The sequence below is a fragment of the Pelodiscus sinensis genome, chromosome 7 (genome assembly GCF_052426305.1).
Source record: "Pelodiscus sinensis isolate ZL-2025 chromosome 7, ASM5242630v1, whole genome shotgun sequence".
NCBI classification, from domain to species: domain Eukaryota; kingdom Metazoa; phylum Chordata; order Testudines; family Trionychidae; genus Pelodiscus; species Pelodiscus sinensis.
In genome coordinates, this window is record NC_143058.1 from 58,279,686 (window position 1) to 58,304,762 (window position 25,077).

General features: G+C 44.7%; 2 protein-coding genes across 3 annotated transcripts in view; one reads left to right on the forward strand and one right to left on the reverse strand.

Annotated features, from left to right (window-relative positions):
* Nucleotides 1-22,359, forward strand: part of SUMO1 (small ubiquitin like modifier 1) — a 115,994-nt gene extending 93,635 nt beyond the window's left edge. The window contains exon 6 of the mRNA XM_089779806.1: nucleotides 22,227-22,359. Within this exon, the coding sequence (XP_089635932.1) occupies nucleotides 22,227-22,344 (118 nt within the window). The 3' untranslated portion in view covers nucleotides 22,345-22,359. The remainder of the gene's footprint in view (nucleotides 1-22,226) is intronic.
* The window catches only part of KIAA2012 (KIAA2012 ortholog), a 125,892-nt gene that overhangs the window by 74,499 nt on the left and 26,316 nt on the right, over nucleotides 1-25,077 (reverse strand). For both annotated transcript variants that reach the window (XM_075933852.2, XM_075933853.2), the window contains exons 3-11: nucleotides 21,281-21,443; nucleotides 19,988-20,143; nucleotides 17,756-17,946; nucleotides 14,172-14,373; nucleotides 13,643-13,767; nucleotides 11,443-11,611; nucleotides 9,843-10,091; nucleotides 6,994-7,179; nucleotides 5,591-5,719 (exon numbers count right to left, since the gene is read on the reverse strand). In XM_075933852.2, the coding sequence (XP_075789967.2) occupies nucleotides 5,591-5,719; nucleotides 6,994-7,179; nucleotides 9,843-10,091; nucleotides 11,443-11,611; nucleotides 13,643-13,767; nucleotides 14,172-14,373; nucleotides 17,756-17,946; nucleotides 19,988-20,143; nucleotides 21,281-21,443 (1,570 nt within the window). The remainder of the gene's footprint in view (nucleotides 1-5,590; nucleotides 5,720-6,993; nucleotides 7,180-9,842; nucleotides 10,092-11,442; nucleotides 11,612-13,642; nucleotides 13,768-14,171; nucleotides 14,374-17,755; nucleotides 17,947-19,987; nucleotides 20,144-21,280; nucleotides 21,444-25,077) is intronic.

Here is a 25,077-nt window from a genome sequence, read left to right on the forward strand (position 1 = left end):
AACTAGTTCTAATTAAGGGCTGTGTAGCCACTTAATTCGAACTAGTGGGAAGCTAGCCCTCCCCAGCTTTCCCTGGTGGCCACTCTGGGCACCACCAGGGAAACTCGTCTGCCCCCCACCCAGCCCCAGAGCCCTTAAAGGGGCATGGGCTGGCTACGGTGCCCGTGCCAGGTGCAAGCCTGCCAGCACCCAGCCAGCAGAACCTGCACCTGGCACGGCTCGAGCCAGCCACCCACTGCCACCCAACCCTCCGCCTCTTCCCGGGACCAAGCTGGCGGCTCCCAGGAGCCTGCCCGGGGCCTCAGGAGGTGTGCACCCACCTGGTCTAGTGTGGACATCGTGGACCTCATCCACGACCTCCACACTAGGCACAGGAAAGTGGCCATCTAGGGCAGGAAAGCTACCAGCCTGGCCACCCAGGAGCAGGTTGTCATGAAAATCAAGGTGGTCCAGTGAGACCCCTGACCCTGAGCCCTGAGCTTAGAATGGCCATACTGGGTCAGACCAAAGGTCCATCTAGCCCAGTAGCCTGTCTGCCGACAGCGGCCAACCCTAGGTACCCTGGAGGGAATGGACCGAAGACAATGACCAAGCCATTTGTCTTGTGCCATCCATCTCCAACCTTCCACAAACAGAGGCCAGGGACACCATTCCTACCCCCTGGCTAATACCACTCCATGGACCCAACCTCCATGACTTTATCTCACTTCTCTTTAAACTCTGTTCTTGTTCTATCCTTCACAGCCTCCTGCAGCAAGGAGTTCCACAGGTTGAGTATTTGCTTTGTGAAGAAGAACTTTCTGTTGGTAGTTTGAAGCCTGCTACCCATTCATTTCATTTGGTGTCCTTTAGTCCTTATATTATGGGAACTAATGAAGAACTTTTCTTTATGCACCCTCTCCACACCGCTCGTGCTTTTATAGACCTCTATAATATACCCCCTCCGTCTCCTCTTTTCTAAGCTGAGAAGTCCCAGTCTCTTTACCCTCTCTTTATATGGGACCTGTTCCAAACCCCTGATTATTTTAGTTGCCCTCCCCTCTCCCACCCTCTCTCTTCCCCTCTCCCACCTCCTTTTCCCAGTCTCCCCGAGTTTTGTTCAATAAAGAGAGTTTCTATTTTTGAACACACGTGTCCTTTATTTTGTACATCAGGAAGGGGGCTAGGGAGGGGTAAGTGGAAGGAGGTGAGGGAGGACTGGGGTACGAGCCCCCGATGGGGAGGACTGGGCTGGCTCTGCGGGCTCCTCGGGTGGAAACTCTCCTGAAGCCCCTTGATTGATCCCCCCTCTGGATGGCAGCCTGCGGCAAGTGCAGCCGGGCTGATGGCTGAGTGCTCTCATGTGCCAAGTGTGGGCACTCAGGGCACTCCAAGCCAGGACTGCTTTGCAAGCGGGGAACCCCTGAGAACTGTCTATCCGGGGTGGGGGTCGGGTCCCTTTAAGCACAGCCCTCGGCTAGCCTGAGGCATCAGCTCCACGCTCTAAGTCCTAATCTGATGCCCTGCCGGCACTGCTTCCGGCCAGCCTTAACCTCGGTTCAGGGTCCACTCAGTGTGGACATGCTAGTTCGAATTAGCAAAACACTAATTTGAACTAGTTTTTAAGTCTAGATGCACTAATTCGAATTAGCTTAGTTCGAATTAACTAAGTTAGTTCGAATTAGTGCTGTAGTGTAGACATACTCAGACAGAATATCAGAAATGCTCAGTTCTTCCCTGATTGTAGAAAAGAAACCCAGAGGAGGAAGTGCTGGGGGAGCACATATTAGTAATGCCTCTCTCTCAGAAATCCTGTCACAGCCTCCTGTTTGTATCTGGAGGCTTTATTGTCTCCTCAAGGGCTCTCTATATGCAGATACAAAATTGGTATCCACATCTGCAAAAATTACATGTGGATATCCACAGAAATAAAGGAGATAAACAAATCTGCAGAGTTTTAGATACAAAATTTGTATCTGCATCTATATGTGCAAAAATGAGATGTGGATACCCACAGATACAAAGTGGATATCTGTGGATTTGCAGGGTCTATGTTATAGGACCAGAGGTGGAGATGACATCAAGCACCTGCCAGCCCACCCCCCTGCCTCTATGGTGTGGCCGACACAGTGGGAATGGCGGAGGGTACCATGGAAGTTGCAGTCTCCCTTGCACGTGGGAGGATAGATCTGCGCCCAATTGGCACCTTTCACGTACAGATCCGGGGAACATACAATCTGGACATGCTCAGCTACAACGGGGGCAGGAATCTTTATAAAACCTAGATTCTGTCACTGGTTACAGAACTTTGTCTGAAGTTAGTAATGTTCAGACAACTAACTTTTGAAAGGTGAAATCTAGCTGTTCTACATGTTTTCATAATAAGACATAAAAAGTTTTCATGTGAGTGTTGAACGTTAAACTGTACACTTCTCACCCACCACCAAGATTATGGAATCTAATCTCAAAGTGCAGCTGTGCACTCTAGAAAGACTGTGTCATTCTTGTAACCAACAGTCCCATCACCTGTGTATCGTCAGAGCTAACGTCAGTGACACAAGCCTGTGCTGGTCATAAGCATTAAGGCCAGAAGAGTCCATTGTGATCATCTCATCTGGCCTGTCTCAGGTCATAGAACCTTGCTCACCCAATTGCAACACACCCATAGCTGCTGCTGAGTTTTACTGAAGTCCTCAAACCTGTGGAAGCAGGCTCTTCGCTGGCCAGGCCTCTCGCGCGTATTGCCATCCAAGCAAAAGGTCAACTTCCCCTTGATGAAAAACCTTACACTATGTAACGTAAAGATCAGCGACGAACAGGAACCAAAACCAGACCTGAGAAGTTAATGTAAAGTTCGTGCTGGTTGTGCTGACTGTGCAATGCCCGATAAGGCAGAAAAGGAAAAACAGGAAACCATCTCACCCCCTTACTCCTGTCACTTAACAGACAGGGTCTGCTAGCCTATCACAAAAAGTGCGCAAAAGCTTTCTCTATAAAACAGCTTCCTCTCCTGTATCAAATTGAGGAATCCCGAATAAACAATGGATGGCAGAATATGAGCCAGGTCCGAGGACTGACCACCCGAGTGGGCCACCTCCTGCTCACCAAACCAAACGAGTTCCTGTTGAGCGTAACATATACCAAACATAACGAATACCAAATATGTTGTTGTTGTAGTTTGTGTGTTTGTTAAATGTAAGTATTGTTATCTGAAATGGTTTAGAGGTATTGTTAAGTAGTAGTGTTAAAAGTTTTAGATAAATGATTAGTTTTATAAGTAAGACTGATGTAAATGTAACTGTTAATAATCCCTAGTCCCTTGTTAACAACTATTGGGATTTAGAGAAACCTCGAGGAATTTTCTTTACTGTATTGCATTTTGCTTATTGGTCATTCTAATAATTATTTGGTGCCTACGTATGTAAGACTATGTAGCACTTTAAAGACTAACAAGATGGTTTATTAGATGATGAGCTTTCGTGGGCCAGACCCACTTCCTCAGATCAAATAATGGAAGAAAAAATCTGAGGAAGTGGGTCTGGCCCACGAAAGCTCATCATCTAATAAACCATCTTGTTAGTCTTTAAAGTGCTACATAGTCCTGTATTTTGTTTCAGCTACACCAGACTAACACGGCTACATCTCTATCACTATTCTACGCATGTAAGAAATTGATAAAATAATAATTTATATGTAGAAGGCCTTTAATAAAAGTTTAAAAGATATTTGGTAATAGTTTGCTTGTTTCTGCGCCTCCCTGGGACTAGCCACATTTCCGAACCTTTTACTTTAAACCACAAAACCATCATTTAAAGACTTCAGGTTATGCAAAATTTACCGTTACTCTAGTTCAGAACATCAAGTGACCTGTGCCCCTAGGCTGGTGTGGAAGGTGAAAACCCCTCAGGGTTTATGCCAATATGACCCAGGGGAAATTCCTTCCTGACCCAAAATATGTCAGTCTTGCTCTTGGAAGCCCTACAGATCCAGCCGCGCTATGAAACATGGGCTGGATTCCATTCCTTTTGCTGTATCAATATAATGGTCTGCTAGACTCCAACCTGTTACATCCATCCAAACTCAGTGAAGACAATGGGACTTGCATTGGTGTCACGGACTGTGACCACTTGGAGCTGAACAGGTACAACTGAACGCCTAACTTGGCTTTAGGACCTCTGTTACCGAGGTGATGTGCCAGAGAATGAAAACCCAGCTCTCAGATGTCAGAGTGAGTTAGGCAAGGAGAAGCAGCATCCATTTGCTTAGACGCCTGCAGCTGTATTGACTCTGGCATGCTGTCAGTCACAAATAAGTGCTTTTACCAATCAACTATGTAGAAGATGCAAATGGGAATATGGTGCAAAGAGGGCAGAGTAAGGTGGCTTTGAGTCACTTTGAGTCACTATATATAGTCAAAGCAAGTGCTGCTTTGGCTTCTGAGGGCAGCTTGTGTCCAGCTGCCTATAGTCCCTGGTGGGAATAGCAGGGGTGCAGTAGTGCTCTGAGAATGCCCCGACTTCTGGTGACAGGGATGCAGAATTAGCTGGGAAGGGATCCCATGTCTGGGGAATTTCCAATTAATGGCTGTCCCCTTCACTCCAGTGTAACTGGCACAAAGGGACCATAATTACAGCGATGTACTATCATAGGTGTAAGCAAGTGGGTGCGCCGTGGTGCACAGCTCGAGCAAGAGCTGGCTGAGCTGTGGCAAAAGCCAGCAGGGAGCTATTGAAAGAGCTGGCAGGGACCCGAGCTGCAATAGGGCAGGACCTATAAGGAATTTTAAATTGCTTTCACAGCTTGTATGATTGTAAAATGCTTGTGGTGCTTTCAGTGAGAGATAATGTCTTCACTGGGAAGCGGTAGCATCTCTCCCCTTTGAAAAAGATCTGGGTTTTGAGCCAGAGAGTATAGTGACAGACCAAAGGCTGCTGTGTTGTGGGTTTGGTCAAATGGCTTGGCCATTCTCTAATGATACAATTTAGCTGTTTCCTTAGTAGTCTGTCATGTAAACCTCCCCCTGCAAATTGTAGTGACCATATCATGAATAATGGCTTCCTTGCCGCAGAGCTCTACCCCATCAGCACACTTCTTGGCTGTTCTTGGGGAAACAACTCCGACGGCTTGGCGCTATCCACTCTTGGGCTTTTCTTGTGAGATGGCCCTTGCTCAAAAAAACCATTTTCTATTCCCACAAGCTCACAACACTGTCAGATTTTGCAGATTGCATGACGTGTCTGTCAGAAGCTCGTTCACACTGGCTGTCTGAGGCACACCGCACAGTGCGTGAGCAGATTATGAATTGGTCTCCTCCTCCTTTTGAGGTTCACTGTAAAGGAGAGAAGGACGTTGTTTCTATGGGGCAAATGCCACGGCAGTTTTGTAAACCCTTTCTAAACTCAGCATCGCTTTCAATAGCAATTCCATGATCTCACCTATTCTAGAGCACAGGATTTGTTTTGCAAACATTAGTTGTGGTAGCTGAGTTGGCAGAAGTTACACTGTGTCTGGGGCTGATTTTTATTTATTTTGTTTGTCTGAAACTGTGGAGAGTCATGCATGCAATTTCTTCCTCTTGGAAGGAAAACTCCTTCGGATTATATGTCCTTACCTTCATGCGGAATGAAGCTAATCTGAGCAGGAACATCTGCATCTTGGACAGACCCCAAGAGGGACAGACAGACAATTTCTCCATCAGGGCCCATTATGAGGCTGCCTAGTGAAGTACCGTCGCAGCACTCTGGAAAACATAAAGATGAACATCGTTACTAACACACACTGTCAAGATGGACATCTGGAGATATACTCCATTGATGCTCAGTGCATGAAAATATCCTTCTCAGTAGCTCTATGCATACATCCACATTGTCATGCCATAATAAGGGAAAGGCTAATGCTAAGGAAGCCCTGCCCATTACAGGAGATGGGTTGGAACATACCATTCAGGAACAGCTTTTGAAACCCATTCCCAAAGTTCATGAGTGTTTTATCTGAGGTGTTGGATCTGTCCAGTAGGACATTCAGATCAGGTCAGGTTTGGAGTTCTGAACTCCATTCCGCCGAAGGGTGGGGGCTCTGCAGAACTAGCACTTTTTACAGTTTTTATCTTTCTGAATATGCCTCTCCTGAGCCTATTATGACATGAAAAGTGCACTTCATGTGGCATTTTTCTTTCCATCTCTATGTCACACTACTCCCCACCCACCATCTGCAAATGAAGCTACACTTGGGTGTCTACTCCTTATCTTTTTTTCGTTCCAATAAAGTGGCAACTTCAGGCGCTGACACTAACTGATCTCTGCTGTTGGCTGACTGGTATAGAAACAGAACTGTGGATTTGTGAGAGCCGTGTTTAATAAGAAAGGGATGAAATAACTCCCTAGTGTATTCCATTGACTTTAACTGGATTACAGTTCCTTACTGTAGGTCTTTGGAGCTTAGTTCCACCAATGGCTTCTTCCTGAGAATAACTGACTTCATGTTTAGCAGGCATATCTGTGTACATGCTTGTGGTGTCCTTTTCTTGTCTGTTTGTATCGCTGGGTAGATATCTCCTTCCTGGTGGAAGGAAGCACTGCCACTTTCCCTTCTCAGGTCCCAAAAATCCATGTAGTTAGAATGATTTCTCAGCAGCATTTTATAAACAGGAACTAACTTTTCTAGAAACACGCATGCACTGAATATTAATCAGTTTCTGAGATTCTGAGTGTTGCTACTAAAAATAGCATGTTAGTTTCTCCTGAAATCCAGGGGCTTTAAAAAAAAATCTTGTGCCCCTCCAGGATGCACCTTGCAAACAGATAAATGTAAGTACAGATTGAATGCCCAGTACAAACAAGAATTTGTATCCTTTGGTATATATGGTTGTGACTATTTTCTTCCATTATTTGATCTGAGGAAGTGGGTCTGGCCCACGAAAGCTCATCATCTAATAAACCATCTTGTTAGTCTTTAAAGTGCTACATTGTCCTGCATTTTGCTTCAGTACAAACAATGCACCATTCTGACTGTTACCTCTCAGTTCTTCGGGGAGAGCACCGCGAGTGATTCCTAGAGCCTTAGAAGTGCTGCTGGTGATAGTGCTGCTACTGACAGTTTTGACATTTGTCTTGCTACTCTGGTTCCTTGAACCCTTCTTCCTGTAGATAGGGGGCAGCAGAGCTAATCCTGGGACTGCATTCTGGGTGAATAAATCACCATCTGAAAAAAACATTAAAGAATAGTACTATAGAGTTGCATAAAATAATACATATCTGGAAGGGAAAAATAGAGATCTAGGCAGAGGTAATGAATGCACAAAAGGGCCACAGTTAATCAGTGACTCACTGGTATATTGTTTGTCTATCCTACTTAGCTACCCCATCTAACTAATCTGCATCCTCACTGCCAATGTGTGTAAAGTGCTGAATGTTCTACAAAGTGCTGCAGAAAACTGATGAGCAATAAGAAAAAACATTAAACATTCCATCAACATTTTGTTGATACTGAACTCATGAGCTCTGGTACAGAATTAGAGTGACGAGTCTGATACCAGAATTACAATAGTTGCACTTGGAAAAAAAAGACTAATTTCCCTATAGTAACTCTATAATACTATCTGAGATACAAATTTATCCCTGTACTTGGAATAGAAAATAACAGCTATATCTTAGATTCCCCAGGGTAATGTGTAAATGTTGAAATGTTCTTGGTGATGAGTATAGTTTATAGAAAATAACTACTGCCTTGATGACTTTGATATCTTTAAGATATTAAATACACAGCAGTGTTTTCTGTTCTATACAATTATTTGCAGCCAGTGCTTGAGTTTCAAGGTCTCCAAAGAAAACCTAGCTGTTGCAGGAAGGTGTTAGTGGAAGTTGATGGCGGGGGGAGAGCGGGGGCATTCTTTCCTATGAATCAGTAACAAGCCATGCTAGAGGGCTGCTACGCAGTTGGAGTGGCCTCTTTCAAATGACAGGTAATGGGTTATGGCAAAGTATTGTTATTAAAGATTCCACTTTCCTTCCTTTGATATTCAGGCTAAATTCCAGTTTAATTAATGAATTCTGTCTTCTTAAAATTTCCCTATAGTTTCAAGTGGCATAGATGTTCTTTAATTTCTCTCCTGAATTATTATGTAATCAACTAATATCTTCTATACCTGAAGTAGCTGCATTTCTGTAACAAATGAAGTAAAGCCTAATACGTCTTGTACCTGGATTATATAAATTTGTCGACCCTCTTGGGATCTTTGGATGAAAAGATGTTGGTAATTATGAATTAACAAAATTCTGTTATAACCAATCTCTTAGGATATGTCTACACGTCAGTGTTATTTTGAAATATCTTATTTCAAAAAAGTTAATTCGAAATAAGTTATTTTGAAATAACGCATCTACACACAAAATGCATTTCAAAATAGTGTTTTGCTATTTTGAAATAGCGCGTCCACACTGAGTGGACGCTGAATCACATTTAAGGCTGGCCGGAACCAGGTCCAGCAGGGCATCAGGTCAGGAGTTACTTTGTGTGGCTGCTGCCTGAGGCTATTTGAGGCCTGTGCTTAAAGGAACGCCGCCCGCCCCTCCTCCCCCCCCCCACAGCCTGTTCTCAGCTTTCCCTGTTTGCTTGCCTACCTCGATGAGGGACAGCAAAGCCTCCCTGGTCTGCCCTACTGCGGGTTTGTGCATCATTCCTCCCTCATGTCCTTCCACTTAACCCTCCCTAACCCCCCCTCTTGATGTCAAATAAAATACATGCATTCTCATGAACACAAACTCTCTTTATTTAACAAAACTGGGTGGGGGGGAATGAAACTCTGGTGAGACTGGGGAAAGGAGGCGGGAGACGGGAGAAGAGAGGGTGGGAGAGGGTAGAGAGGAGGGGGAAACCTGTGAGGAGGGAGCTGGAAGGGGGATACAAGGGGAAGACGGGGGAGGGGAATCTCAGGGTTGGGGGTCTCACTGGACCAACTTGATTTTCATGCAAACCTGCTCCTGGGTTCACATGTGGCCTTTGGCAGCCAGGCTGGCAGCTATCCTGCCATAGACGGCCGTGTTCCTCCATTTAGAGTGAGATCACGGACATTGGGGGGCACCCCCCCAAACCTGAATAAGGTCCATGATCTCCACCCTGGACCAGGAAGGCGCCTGCCTTCTCCGATCCCTGGCAGGCTCCTGGGAGCTGGCAGACTGCTCCTGGGGAGCGGTGGAGGGCTGGCTGCCAGTGGCTGCTGGCTCATGTTTTGGGGCCACTGGGTCAGGGGCAGTGACTGCTGGCTCTGGGCTGGCAGGCTTGGAGCTGGTACAGGCACTGTGGCCAGAGTCTATTCCTTTAAGGGCTCCAGGGACAGGGGAGGGAGAGGAATGTTCTTGGTTGAGGCTGGAGGGGCTACCAGGGCACCCTGGGAAGGCTGGAGGCCCCCTATTTCAAAATAAGTGTCTACACAGCACTTATTTTGAAATAGCTATTTCAAATTTGGCGTTATTCCTCATGGAATGAGGTTTACCAAATTCAAAATAAGTGCTCTACTATTTTGAATTAATTTCAAAATAGCGGTTTGGCTGTGTAGAAGCTAGTAAAGTTATTTTGAAATAATGGCTGTTATTTCGAAATAACTTTGCTGTGTAGACATACCTTTAGAGTGGTATCTTAACAATGCAAAGTGTAGATGCAACACAATCTCCTGACACAATTCAATATGAAATAAAGTCCTTTAGACCATCAGATATGTTTGTTTATGTTATGGGTTAATAGTGCCACAAAGGTGAGTGGCAGTGGGTGAATACCTAGCTAGAAGCTGAATTAATTTTATAGCAGAGATGCTGTTAATCTAGCTACAACTGAAGCAAAAGCTGAATCTCTTATTTTTATTGACTGACCTCTTTTATAGTGACTCTCCTTTCCAGCATTCATCCCTCTTATTCCTGTCTTCCTCCCCTCCAGAGTGAAATTTCCATTGGTTATTGGAGGTAGGAAGAAGCTACCTTGATATTTCTCTGGGATTTCTCCAGTGGCCATTGGGTGAGACTCAGTTGTATCCTCTAGCACAGAAATGAGATCATTCGGTAAAGGAACCCATAACGTCTCATGGTTGTCGGCCTCTGGTGTGGATTTGCCACCAGGAACGCCTGGAATGAAACATGAAATGGAGATATTAGCCAGTGCTCATGTGACTCATTCCTTTCACAGGTTTATTGGAAAAATAGTTTCTGAACAGCTATGCAGTCTTCTATTGTTCGTCTTGTGTTTTGAAATCAAACTTGGCAAAATCAAGCCATGAGCAGCATCTTTAAACTCTTATTCGTGTCCAGAAATTGACAAACTGACTAACAAAACCTGCTCTCTCAGCCAGATGGTTGGCACAGTGCTGAAATGGAAGAAACCAGGCTACAGCGATGGGTGAACCAGTTTAGTGTTTCTAGCAGGAGCATATTTGATAGTTGGGCCCAGCAGCGTCTTCCAACGCTTTTTGAGAGAAATGGAATCCCCTTTCCTGGGATGGAGAAATCAAAGGATCCAAGTGTCCTCTTTTCTCATTTTACCTGTTCCTCTCTCCCCCTGCACTCTAATGACTCTTTTCAGTGGGAAATGGTGAACACAGTTATTCTGAGACCCAGCAGCACTGTCCCTTGTGTCTGGCCAGGGGACTTGTGTATTTATCCGAAGCAATTTCTTTTTCTACTCCCTAAGCTGAGAGTGTGCTCTGTCTTTCGCTTTCCCAGCCTTTGGCTGGGCAGTGACAGTCCCCAGGGTGATTCCCTCTGGCAGTATGTCATACTGTCAAACTGTGAAAGGACCTTAGGTGATCTGTGAAGTTCTACAATCCGTCCGATGGCCACCTTGATCTTTACTATGGAGATGTTGCCTTCTGAGATGACAAGTCCCAATATGTAGGGTCTATCTGGAGGAGCAGGCCACTCAAATGTGGATAGTACAGTGCATGTTGAGACCTGTAGTCTACACGAGGCACACCTCTATGTTCAAAAGGAAGGAGGCCGCGATCTGCTCCATCAAAGACAAATCAGATGTTGCTTTTGGGCTCCTGGCCAATTCCCCCCCGTGCCTCAATGTAATGAATCATCTTTATTTCATATCCAACATTCCTTGTCCTCAACTGATATTGAAATACCAGTCAATCTTTTCATGCCAATTTTTTTTGGCTTATTCAACCATTTGAGTTTGAGGATGTTTTATCTGATTTGAATTTCCTGTCATTTGACCAATATTAACAGAATCTTTGCCCAGCTTTTATGCTGTATGGAGGCACAGGCTGTGCCCCATCACTGGGAAATAAACAATGCAGACTCAAAAATAAACCTGTCCTAAATATTTTCAGGAACACAACAGCTAACATGGCAGTGATGCAGTCCAGGAGGGGAGAGTTCCCTCTTTCTGCAATCCCAGTCTAATTGTTGGGTTACTTACAAATATCTTGAATGTAGAGAGATCAGAGAATCTTTCATCTATAGCTGATGGTACCTCTTTGATTCTTTGCTTTGGTCTCAGGCTGGGCTTGCAACTGAATAAGCCAAGGGAGGATCAGAAGCTCCTTTGGGGGATCACTGGATCTAAATTGTTTCTGGAGGGGCACTTGGGCGCTGGGTGATTCTTCCAAGATTGAAGGAAACTTCAAAGTCTCTGGCGCCTGCTATGAGTTATAAATTCAAAATGTCAGAAACCCCAAATACTTCATGACTTTTGACTTATGTTTTTATTTCTCGCTCTGTAGCCTTTCTAAAGCACAATCTACTGGGTCAACAAAGCCAGGCTGGTTTCAGGCTTCCATTCTCTATCTCCACTGGGCATCTTCTGTGGAATAGGGGCTTTCTGACTGTTCTGCCCCAGTCTTGGTCACTCACATCAAAGCCTTGGATCCCAGTGGAGGAAGAAGCTGGATTGGGCCCAGGGTGCTTAACTTGCTAGTTCTGAATTGTTTAAAGTCTTATTTTTCTAAAACACAGATATATGTACACACTGACGTTAACAGGAATCTTTCTCTTGACTGGATCAGATTTTACCTTTGGCCTAGTCTACACTGAAAAGTTACATAGCTGTGTAAAAAATCCACACCCCTCAGACAGGCAGTGAAGATGACCTAATCTCTAGTGCAGACAAAGCTAGGGCAATGGAAGAATTATTCTGTTGGCCTAGCTATCACCTCCTGGGGAGGTGGATCACCTCCAGAGATGGGAGAACCCTTCCTGCTGCAGTAGTAGGCATCTACACTGCAGCTGCAGTTCTGCCCTGTTTTAAGTGTAGACATATCCTTGTATGAGTATAGGATTACAGGTGTAGACATAGCCTTGTTCTTATGAGTATGAGATTACAGGTGTGGTTAAGGTGGGACAGATTTGCCTTAACATTTAGTGTTTTTTAAAGTCAAGCAATATAATGTTTTAAAATGCAACTGGGGCATCTGAAGAACCAGCAGGCATATGGGTACCCAAGATCTTCCCAGCAGAGGGCCAAATGCACATGTGCAGGTCTGGCGACAGGCTTAGGCAGGCCATGAGCAATGGGGGAGGGCTTGGCTTTGGAACCCCTCAGAAGGGCTGGGGGCTTAGTTAGAAGAGGTGGGGCCTTGTGCAGCCAGCCCTCAGCACTGCCTGGCTACATGGCACAGGGCTCCAGTGGTGCTTTTAAGGGCTCGGGTGCTGGCTGCTGCTGCTGCCATGATAACCACAGTGGCTGGAGCCTTTTAAATACTGGGTACCAGGGCAACTGCCCTCTTTGCCCCCCACCCCCAGCCCATGGGCAGCCGTACATACGTGCACGTACAAGCATAGAAGCATTCTATGCCTCCAGGCACAGTCCTGTCTACTGAGGCTTTGTGGTGGGTACCATCATATGGCATTCAGACTTCCAGTGACTACATCCTCTTTACCTGTTGGACTCTCCCTTGCTCCATTTTGAGTCTGACTACACTATAAATATCAGTGTAGCACAAGGCCTGGTTTCCACGTTGTGGTCCCCTGTTGCAGCGGTGATTAAAATGTGCATTATGGCCGGTACCTGATCAAGTGGTAACAAAAACTTTAACCCTAGACAAATATTCTGTTACAATGTTGTAACCATGGCAAGGAACAACCATGCTTGTTTTTGTAGCACAGATGTGGCCTAAAGTATTGTTCTCTCACATCCTCAGTGTCTTTTGTAGCATCACTTGCTACTTTCACACATCAAATGCCTTTATTCCCATATTATAGAGTAGTCTCAAGGCTGACCTCATAAACATGCCTGTATTTGGCATCTCCAGCATTTTGTTTTATCGTCCATCCATTATAGCTTCATTTCCACCATTTTGTATATATTCAAATCGATGAAACCAACCTCTAACTATTGGTGTTCAAGAAGGAATTTTCTACAGGGTCAGGCTACCCACTAACTATCCATTACTGGGTTTCTTGCACCTCTGAAGCATCTTATCCTGGCCCTGTATGAGATAGGATACTGGATTAGATGGGCCACTGGTCTGATCTAATATGGCATTTGTATGGGCCCAAATTTATCTACATTCATGATATGACCCCAGCGATGAGAACACTTCTTACTTTATTTATTATTTATTTTATTGATTTAAAATATTTTTATCCTGCCTCTCTATTTAAAATGTTTGAGGTGTCTTACAACATTTTTAAAAAATTATTCCAACAATTGCAATCTGTGTTAAAAATCTGACCTTTCTGTGTTCCTCCCTGATCACACTTTGCTCTGAGTTCATGGCAGACTGAATAGGAGGAAAAAACCCTGTTTCAATAAGATGTCCTTTTTTGCCATCCTGGTTATTTAGATGTCCTCGTTTAACTGTGGGGTGGAAATGGAGAGGAATTAAAAAGAGGAAGAAATTAAATCATGTTTTAGTGGCATCAGATAAGAGGCGGTATTTACTCTGTCACTGAATGTGTCGAGGGGAGGAAGATGCAGGAAGCAATCCATGAACCCCTGGTAATGAGGAGAAGGAAAGTTTACTAGTACAACTCTTGAAATTGTTGCACTGCACCATTTGCCTTCTTCCCAGTGAGCACTGCAACACATAACCATAGTCATTAAAATATAATGTTAGCGTTCCTGGTTGTGCCCTAATCCAGAGGTGTCTGTTGTAATAGTGCCCATAAAATTTACTGGACTCTGCGTTCTTCAGGAGTCCATTAACTTAATTACAAACACAACCATGACAAGAAATAAAGATCAGGAGATGTATTTCTTACTGTTGTAGAGCTTTTTTCTTCCGGAGAAATAGCCTCCATAAAAAGTTATACGGGATTGCACACTCAAAAGCTGAGAAATATCAATAGTTGCATTCCCAACAGAGCTCTTGATGGTTTCGTTCAGCTTTTCACGGTGCTCTTGACTCTCTGTCTGACATGGCTTTTCCCTGATCACATCTTGGTGATCTTCCACCTCTCTGGCCTGGGAGACAGAAGAACGACCGACTTTACAATAGAGTTGAACAGAAGATGGTTTTCCCTGGCTATCTTCAGTCAAAATTGGGGTGGAAGAAATAATTTTTGACAACTTTCTGCAGATAATTTAAACTTTTTTTCAGAAAACTGAAAAAATGTCTTCAGTTTTGATACAAAACTCAACCCTTTCTTTAGAAAGTGGACTTGTTTTTTCCACAGAATTTTATTTAGTCAAAACTAATTTTTGAATAGAAAATTTTCGACCACCCATGTTTTACAAGCCCTCATTTATGAATACTATTTCAGCCTGACTTATAATGCTCAGTCTGTCTCTACATAGTCGTCATAGGTTTCAGTCTATGTGGGGTCAGAACCGCTTAAATACACAAACATTTCTTTTTTATTGCATGCATTATGTTTTTGTATGCCACAAAATCTAAAGGGCTGTGTTTTCTTGCATAGAAATCAAAACTCTCGCTGACCTGAGTGGTGCAAGACATAGGCTCCAAAAGATTAAGAACTTCTAATGGGTATACTGGTTCTGGGTATTTCTCTTCTACTGTCTCTCTGAAGTTTTATTACAGTTTGTGTGGTAGCACCTGATTTGTATGTAACTTTATCTTTTACTCTCTATTTGGCAATTGTGCAATCAGGCATTGTTTAGAAAGATACGGCGCTGAGGAAAAGCTGAAATGTGAAGGGTCTCACAGATTCACTTCAGTTCTTTATAGCAGTACAGTATTCAGTGCTGCCAAGGCATGCTTGGGAGCAATTGATACTGCCCTTCTTTGTAAAGTCTTTTAATAGCTGCTGCTCACTAAAAGCGTTATAGAAGAGTTAGGTATTATAGGTTGAACCTCCTAAATATGGGTATGTCTACACTACAAAGTTAATTCGAACTAATGGACGTTAGTTTGAATTAACTTTCATAGGCGCTACACTAGCGCTCCGCTAGTTCGAACTTAATTCGAACTAGCGGAGCGCTTAGTTCGAACTAGGTAAACCTCATTGCACGAGGACTAAGCCTAGTTCGAACTTACTAGTTCGAATTAAGGGCTGTGTAGCCCCTTAATTCGAACCAGTGGGAGGCTAGCCCTTCCCAGCTTTCCCTGGTGGCCACTCTGGGCACCACCAGGGAAACTCTTCTGTCCCCCTCCCGGCCCCGGAGCCCTTAAAGGGGCACGAGCTGGCTACGGTGCCCGTGCCAGGTGCAAGCCTGCCAGCACCCAGCCAGCAGACCCTGCACCTGGCACGCCATGAGCCAGCCACCCAATGCCCCCCAGCCCTCCGCCTCTTCCCGGGACCAGGCTGGCAGCTCTCGGGAGCCTGGCCAGGACCGCAAGAGGCGGGCACCCGCCTGTTCTAGTGCAGACATCGTGGACCTCGTCCACAAACTCCACACTAGGCACAGGAAAGTGGCCGTCTAGGGCAGAATAGCTGCCAGCCTGGCCACCCAGGAGCAGGTGTGCATGAAAATCAAGGTGGTCCACTGAGACCCCCGACCCTCAGCCCTGAGCTTAGAATGGCCGTACTGGGTCAGACCAAAGGTCCATCTAGTCCAGTAGCCTGTCTGCCAACAGCAGCCAACTCTAGGTACCCTGGAGGGGATGGACCAAAGACAGTGACCAAGCCATTTGTCTCGTGCCATCCATCTCCAGCCTTCCACAAACTTTGGGCAGGGACACCATTTCTACCCCCTGGCTAATACCACTCCATGTACCCAACCTCCATGACTTGATCTAACTTCTCTTTAGACTCTGTTCTAGTTCTATCCTTCACAGCCTCCTGCAGCAAGGAGTTCCACAGGTTGACTCTTTGCTTTGTGAAGAAGAACTTTCTGTTACTAGTTTGAAGCCTGCTACCCATTCCTTTCCTTTGGTGTCCTCTAGTCCTTCTATTATGGGAACTAATGGAGAACTTTTCTTTATGCACCCTCTACACAACACTCTTGCTTTTATAGACCTCTAACAAAACCCCCTCCATCTCCTCTTCTCTAAGCTGAAAAGTCCCAGTCTCTTTAGCCTCTCTTCATATGGGACCTGTTCCAAACCCCTGATTATTTTAGTTGCCCTCCCCTCTCCCACCCACTCTCTTCCCCTCTCCCACCTCTTTTTCCCAGTCTCCCCCAGTTTTGTTCAATAAAGAGAGATTCTATTTTTGAACACATGTTTTCTTTATTTTGTACATCAGGAAGGGGGGTTAGGGAAGGGTAAGTGGAAGGAGGTGAGGGAGGAATGGGGTACGCGCCCCCGATGGGGAGGACTGGGCTGGCTCTGCGGGTTTCTCGGGGTGGAAGTTCTTCTGCAGCCCCCCGATTGTCTCCTCCCCCTGGACAGCAGCCTGTGGCAAGTGCAGCCGGGCTGATGGTCGAGTGCTGTGATGTTCCGCGTGTGGGAACTCAGGGCACTCCAAACCAGGACTGCTTTGCAAGCGGGGAACCCCTGAGAACTGTCTGTCCAGGGTAGGGGTCGGGTCCCTTTAAGCACAGCCCTCAGCTAGCCTGAGCCAGCAGCTCCACGCTCTAAGTCCTCATCTGATGCCCTGCCGGCACTGCTTCCGGCCATCCTTAACCTCTGTTCAGGGTCCACTCTGTGTGGACATGCTAGTTCGAATTAACAAAACGCTAATTCGAACTAGTTTTTAAGTCTAGCTGCGCTAGTTCTAATTAGCTTAGTTCGAATTAACTAATTCTAACTAAGTTAGTTCGAATTAGCGCTGTAGTGTAGACATACCCTATGGGACTCTCTGGTCTGGCAACATCTGTGGTCCAGCAGAACCAAGGATATTGCTGGACCAGAGAGTCCCAGCACCGATAGGGAGTCAAGCAGCAGGGAGCCCCACGGTTGGGACCAGGGAGCTCTGACCAGTCAGGGCAGCAGCGGGGCAGCCCATTCCTGGGGCGTCTCAGCTGGGTGGGGCAGAAGCAAGTCCACAGCAGCTGGGGAGCTCCATCCTCAGAGAGCCCCAGCTGACTGGTGGCAGTGCCCCAGAGCTCAAGCTCTATAGCAGCAGGCCGGGAGCCCCGTGGCAATGGGGCTGAAGTGGAGCCAGAAGGAGGGGCAGTGTCTTGGGAGGCCAGTGGCAGGGGACCTCCCATGGTTGGGAAAATTCCCTCTTTCGGGACTGGTCCGATCCTGAGGGTGTGGGACCAGTGAGATCCAACCTGTATTAGCATTCTATTGTATGTAGGTTCTTACACCAGCCTCACCATCATAGTACATGGTACCTTCAGTGGTGCATTAGCAACTCAACATCTGCTTCATGTTGAATCCAGGGCTCATATGAGCAAAATTCTGCTGTAAGAACAGCCACCCTGCTGTCAGCACAGTGCCAAGGGGAACTGAGGGGTTCTGCTCCGTATGAGGACCGAGACCATGAAGAAATGGTACCTGTGGGACCTTTATGCATGCTGCTTTCTGGCTCCATGTGGCCTCCTTTGCAGCTGGTGGTCTGAGTCCTAGACTCAGTTTTCTCACCGAAACCTGAGCAGGTACTCGAGCTCTCCTCCAGCCCTGTGTTTCCGCTCCGTCCCCTTCCGCCAGGTTCTCTCCAGTCCCAGCCTCCAATGAGTAACGGTGGCCTGCAAGACAAGGGGGCCAGGACTGGATCACAAAGTGACCTACACACTTCCCAGAGGTTCTAACCTGTTTAGGGCCAAATGGTGGCATTTAGCCATTGAGGCTTGTCCCAGCCCAGCAGGAGAGCCAGGCTGCAGGGACAAGCTGGTTTCCAGAATGACCTGGGACATGTGTTGAACCATCTTTCAGGAATGGGATGATCTGGCGGAGTGTCGGGCCACAGCCCCCCAGCCTCAGGGACAGCAGTTGTGAGTGATCTTTCTGCAGAGCACAAAAAGGGGAGAAAGCTGCTTGCCTGCAGTACCATGCACCTGCTAGCAGGTGAATCACAGCGCGTCTCAGAATTAATACTGTCTTCAAGAAAGTGGGGTTGCACGCCCCAAAGAGCAAGGCAGATGTTGCTGCACCAGCATGGACGTGGGCTAGTCACCTGAGCTCAGACCTGCTTGACCCTCTTGAGTCTAGTTTGGGTGCCTTCCCCCGAGCCTCTGCTGGTGCTGTCATGTCCCGGTGGCTATTTTTGGTGTGCTAGCTCAAACACTGCTATTGTGAACCTGTCTACCCTTGCCCCCAGCTACAGTCTAAATAGACCCACTGTGTCCTCCAGATGGGATTATTGCAAAGGCAGTGAGTGACTGAGGCAAGGTCCAAGCCTCGGAGAAATTGTCAGAGTACAGCGGCCTTCCCAGGTGCATATGAGAGAAGATGTTTCTGGCTGTGGACACCACTTGGAAACAGATGTATGAACAAGAGTACTGGTGCAGCAGTAACAGAGGCAGCAGTGAGTCCCTTCCATACGCTAACGGGGAGCTAAGAAGTTTGGTAATGGGATACCGAGCTCTTCACCTAGGTCATGGGTTTGAATCCAGGCCAGTCCTTACTGTCTGAGGGGTGTTCTGTCACCTAAAAGGACTTTGCAGTCCAGTTCCCAGAGGTGACGTTTGTGGGTAGGCTGGCTCTGCTGCTGCTCATGATGTTGCTGTGGATAAATGCAGCTCTCCTCTCTTGGCGTGGCCAGTGAACGCACCCTTTGGAATAATAACTTCAAAAGTCCGTCTCTTACAACAGAGATGTTTGCATTTGTGGAACTGTCATTCATGGCTCCAGAGCTGAGGGCCACGTTCCCCATAAACTGAGCACTTGGGCGACCACCCAGCAAAAATTCAAATGCCACTTAGCTGACTAGCAGAGCGCCCACAGCCAACAGCATGTGCTTCCCCTGGGGGTGCTCCTCTGCACATACCGCAGCGCACATAACAAAATTTATTATGCACACGGATGGAAAAAGTTAGAGGGAACATTGGTTGAGGGTGCCCATTGTGCACAAACCAGGGTCTGGCTGGGTCAGTTCATGAGCAGGCAGAGCACAAGGTTGCTCTTTAAATGTTCTGAGCACCACCCATGCCGTGCTGAGCCCCCACTATCTGCCATGGGAGCTGAGGGCACATGGTGCCTCTTGAGCTCAGAGCTAACTGAATTTTGGAGGCACTGGGACCTGTCTCAGAGTAGTGTCATCACCACCACAGATAACCTGGGGGTGGTATTATGACAGCCAGCTCCGTATTACAGTGCTTTTCTACTTCCCATGGAAAACGAAGAAAGTGGTATGTAGAGAAATGCTGGGTTCTTGTGTTTGCAGAGTTTGTGGATAGTGGTGCAGAAATAATGACACTGAGCAGAAACATAAGGAAGTAAATCATTAATGCACAACTCCTTTTAACTGCAACAGAGGGTTGTACATGCAGGTCCTTGTTCCTTGCCCTTATCTGCACGGCTTACTCATTCTTTTATCTTACCTGGAGATCTTATTCAGGATGCAATAGGTTTTGGTTCTAATCCCAAACATTCCCTTACTCATTTTTTTAACTATGCCTATTCTATGATTTTTTTCTTATTGAGAGCTATCTTATAAGATGATAACTTAGCAACAATATATTCCTTCAGAGAAGACTTTATTATGCACATCATCTGCCTAGAGGCATAAACACATAAATCTTACACAGACTGGATTTTTTTATATTAGAAATGTACTTGCTACTGTACCTAGATGACTCTGTTGATTTGACTCATCCCAGAAAGATGGGATCACAGGCAGAAGGTGATATTTTTTGGGTACAGTTGACAGGTCCTGTTGTCCTAGTCTGTGATTTGGTGTGTATAGGGAATTCTCCTGAAGCAATAAAGGGTCCCTGATGTATCCTGGAAAGTATATATTGCAAGCAAAGATACGTCACTTGGGATAAGATAGGAGAGAATGTTACATGTATTGACTAGACTGACTGAAAAATGGAGGAAGGAGAAATAGTAAACAAACAAAGCCATTCTTCTGGAGGTTTTGAAAAGGATGAGTTTCTGCCTGTTCAAAAATTTCGGTTGTGAAATTCTAATTTTTTGTTTTCAGTTTGTTCTTTTTGAAGAAGAGGGGAAAAAACAATAAAACAAAAACTGGAAAAGATTAAATGTTTAATCTTGCTGAAAAATAAAGTTTAATATTGCTGAAAAATAAAATATTAAATAATGTTTAATATTGCTGAAAAATAAAGTTTGAAAAAATGAATGTTGTTCATGAACATTTTCAGTTTTGTTAAAGAAGGCCATGTTTTTATTTCATTTTTCCAAACAATTTTCCGATATTGACAGGATACTGTTTCTAGTATAGTATATTGGCTCAGGCTGTAAACTACAAATTGCCTGTAAATTGTAGGTTATTCAAATGTGTACAGATTTTAAGAATTAAAAATACATATAGAGCCTGAATAAGCTATCTTCTGTGGAAAATGCAGATGGTTATAAATTGGTTCAAATGAACACTTCAGATCTGAACTCCCCTGATGTATGGTGATATTTGAATGCAGCTCTAAACTTTGTGATTGTCCTCTGCTACCAGTGTGAACTAAGCCAACCACACTTCTAAATTTGGGAGGAGTTTCAGATAGGACTCAGGATACAAATTTTGCACCCTGGACTCACCTCCATTTTGATAGATTAGGAGAGCATTAGAGAGGAAAACGCATATCAGTAAATACAGAACAGGGATCATTTCCATGTTACATCTCACTTGTATATAATGAGCATATCAGATTCTAATATTCATAAACATTAACATAACAAGGGAGTCTGATGCAACTCTTGTTGAAACAAACATTTCTTCTCATTGATTTTCAAGGAAATTGGATTAGGCACCTAGAAATGTAGTCTATTCCTTCTACTTATCAGCAAGAAATGGCTTGGTCTTTTAATTACACTGGTAACACACAGTGAATTGAATGCATTCTGTCCCCCAAATGATAGCTCAGAAATATTTGCACTAACCCTGCTTAACATTAGGTTACTGACCTGCACACTGGAGCCTGTATCTAATGCTAGGATCCCAGGTCTGAAAGAGTCTGAAGAGGTACCGCTTGGCCGAATAGCCGGGACGAATCTGTCGGTCAGTCTGGTTATCTGGCTTTTTCAGGAAGTGAAGGTGTGGCTGCCAAGCTATCCCTCTCTGATCCTTCTGCAGCAATAATACACATAGCAAGATTTCAGCTGCTGTACATTTTGTTTCTCTCTAAAGCTGATGAATTGTTGTTAACAGATTCTAATCAATAACTCAGAAAAAAAACCTGACGTTGCCCAAAGGCATAGTTGCCCAAAGGCAGGGATCTAGTGCCACTAGATTATGATGGGGAAATAACATGATGATGAATTTATAACAAGCAGGTTGAGAGTAAGAGTCTGAAAATCCCCCCAAAAAAACAACAACCCCAAAACAAAACAAGGGAACAATTCAGATCTTCAGTTAAAATTAAATACCAGTGAAGGGTAAAGATCATCTGCCAAGAAAATAAATGTTATACTTTGGACATCAAGGACTTCAGCCTACTTCTTTTGATGTTCATGGCTATGCTCCATTTGGTTTTATAGGTAGCAGGATCAGGCCATGGATTATTTAAAAAAAAAATACCTCTCTACCCCTGTGGAAAATGAGAGTGGATTAAATAAAATTTGATCTGGACTTTACCTGAACCTTAACTGAAATTCCCAACCAAACCCAAACTCTGACAGGATGCTGAAACATGAAAAAGTTTAGTTAGTTTTCTGATGCTTTCTAATTTTATCTGAGCTTTACATGAAGGTGGGCCAGAACACAAGAATTGTTTCATGAAAATTATTGAGGTTTTGCAATCTGTATCTGTTCCATGTCAGAACAGAAATGCCAATCACCTGAAATGTGGGAGAATCATGTAAGTGTCCTAATCCCTGAGTCAGTTTTTCTCTCTCTCTGTTTTTCCTGTAGATGCTATTCCACTTTGACTCTGTGTCCTGATGTGATTAAAGCACTTACCTGGTATTTGGGAGACCTAGGATCAAGTCTCTGCTCCAAATCTGGGAGAGGAAGGAACTTGTGTTTCTGATATGCCAAAAGAGTGTCCCAGCCATCGTGTTAGCAGCTAATGTGGTGTGGGGAACCCCTCCAGGAAATTTGTGAAAGTTTTGTCAAATTCTTAATCAGCTCTGCTATCGGCTTACTTTCACTGGAGACTGGAAAGTGCAAGTGCTAAATGCCAGCCAATAGCAAGAAAAGCTATGTTTATATATTTGCATGCTACACAAAACCAGGAAGTACCTAAAATTGTCATTTCCAACCCAATTTCTATTTGTTTGTGTTATGATAATGTTGCAAGGAGCCAATTAATGGAATTGAATTAATGAGAGATCTGGTCTTCTCTTGGTTGCTGGCTGATGGAAATACCAAGAAGAAACGAGCTCTGGAGTAACTTCAGTTCCACAATTGGCTACTCGAATGCAAAACTAAACTAAAATAAATCTACAAAAAACTTAAATACAAATACAAAGCTATTTAAGTTTATTTTGAGTTTGATTTTATTCTGATTCCTATAGCAGCTGAGTGCACAGTCACCGCCACGATCCTTTTTAAGATGGTTTTTCAGGTAATTTGTCCTTCCACATTAACACAAAACTTGAAGGAAAGTACATTAGACAAGAGAATAAATATTATTAATGCAACCAACTCATGGGTCTTCAAGAACTGTTTTCCAATACAATTTAGTTAAGAGTGATTGAAAAAATACCTTTGTTAAAAGTCATGAAATGTAGACTTAGATTAAATTTAAATGAGACCACGGTTCAATAGAATTAGACACTGATTATTTAAAAGCATCTTGATGGGTCTAGGCCAGAGACAAAGCTGTACTCTGTACTGCCATATGGGGAAATGCAGGCTTAATTCTCTCCTTCACTTCTCTTTTGTTGGCTTGTGGACCAGTTTAGACTAGTCAGTAGGAATAAACTCCACTCTCGCAAATGCTGTGATGCTGGGATTTGGTGTCCTTGTGTTATGGCTCAGTGTAGTAATGCTGCTTTCGAGCATTGTGATGTTGCATTGCGGTGGTTTGACACCACGCTGCAATGTGGTGCTTCATGTGTCCTGGAACTCTTTGTGCCTTGTGAGTATGATCCTCAGTCCTGTGAATAGCAGGCCCCACAGAAACCCGAGGGGGTAGCACAGTCCGTCCCTGCTGAGGGAGAGAAGGAGCTCTTCACAGTGCCCTATTGTAACTTTTTTGGCTAGTTAGGAGTACCATTGAGATACTCCACCCAAGGGGACCTGCCACTCTTCTTTTGCTAGAAGAACTTCCATACTGCACATCATAGCCAGCAGGAGTGCACAGTGAAAATACTGAAAATAGAGGAGCCACTCAGTGCCACAAGTGGGAGAAAGATAGATATTAATCTCATCAACATTGACTGCAATAAAGCTGAGAATCCACACACATTTATATATTTAGAATAAAATTATGTAATGGATTTATCCTCTACATCAGAAGTGGCCTGGATCCGGTCTGTAGGGTTAGTTCCTGGTGGGCCCTATATTTACCAGCACCGCTGCAGATATCAGGCAATTGTAGCTCTTGTTGGCCACAGATCACCATTCGTGGCCAACAGAAGTGGCAGGAAGCGGTGTCCTGGGCCACACCGCTTCCCGACGCTCCCATTGGACACAAACGGCAACCCACGGCCAACAAGAGCTGCGATCGCCTGATGCCTGCGGAGGTACAGGTAAATATAATGATGGAAGCCTGCCAGGGACTAACTTTGGGGGGCCACCATATTTTTTATTGCCCACCCAGATCTACGTCAAATTAAACTAAATCATTATTTTAGAATTTCATTTTAAAGTGTTAAAAAAATCTACTATTTGAATGCCATTACGGTTGGACATGTCAGGGTGGTTAAGCACTGGAATAAACTGCCTAGGCGGGTTGTGGAATCTCCATCACTGGAGATATTTAAGAGCTGAGAATCAGGGATGGTCTAGACAGTGCTTGGTCCTGCCATCAGGGCAGGGGACTGGACTTGATGACCTCTCAAGGTCCCTTCCAGTTCTAATATTCTATGAAATATGTATCTTTCCAGTTAAGCCACCAGGAGGATATAGTACTTGGGTTTTATGAGCAAATGATTGTGTCTATTGGAAGAAAGAAATGGCAAGTAAACTAAGCAAGTAAATATAGGAAACTCTAATCATCCACAAAGGGCAAATGCAGAGTTGGGGAGGTGAGAGGGAGAAAAGAGGAATGAGAGGGAAATGACTGAAAGTGCCCACAACTGCAGCATAAGAGCTTAGGATATAGGGTGATACTTGGTGGGATTATAGTACAGTATGTTGCTACTATTCACAGATGTGGCAATTGTAATGTAGCCCAAACAATGAGACACAGTAATCTTCAGCGTCGTCTCCAGCAATACCATAGATTTGGAAGCGTGTACGTGAGTGAGTATGTGTTGGAGGGATTTGGAAGTGTGTGTGTGTGTGTGTGTGTGTGTGTGTTGGAGGGATGGGGAATGAAAAGTTTGTCTGTGAGCTCCCTAAAACTTTGTGTCCCATGATGATCCTAAATGGCAAGGAAACAATTTGTCAGATCTGGAAGACTGTCAAACTGTTAGGACCCCAGAAAGAAGAGAGATGTGACTACTCCCGTTTAAAAGCTATGTTTAAAATTTCCATCAGCTTCAGGGAGGGGAGGCAGAATTGGGTTTTAATTCACAATAATTGACACTTAATAGTGCTATAGCAAAATTTGCTAGTTAGCCTCTGTTTCTAGTTAGTTTAGATTCTACTGAGC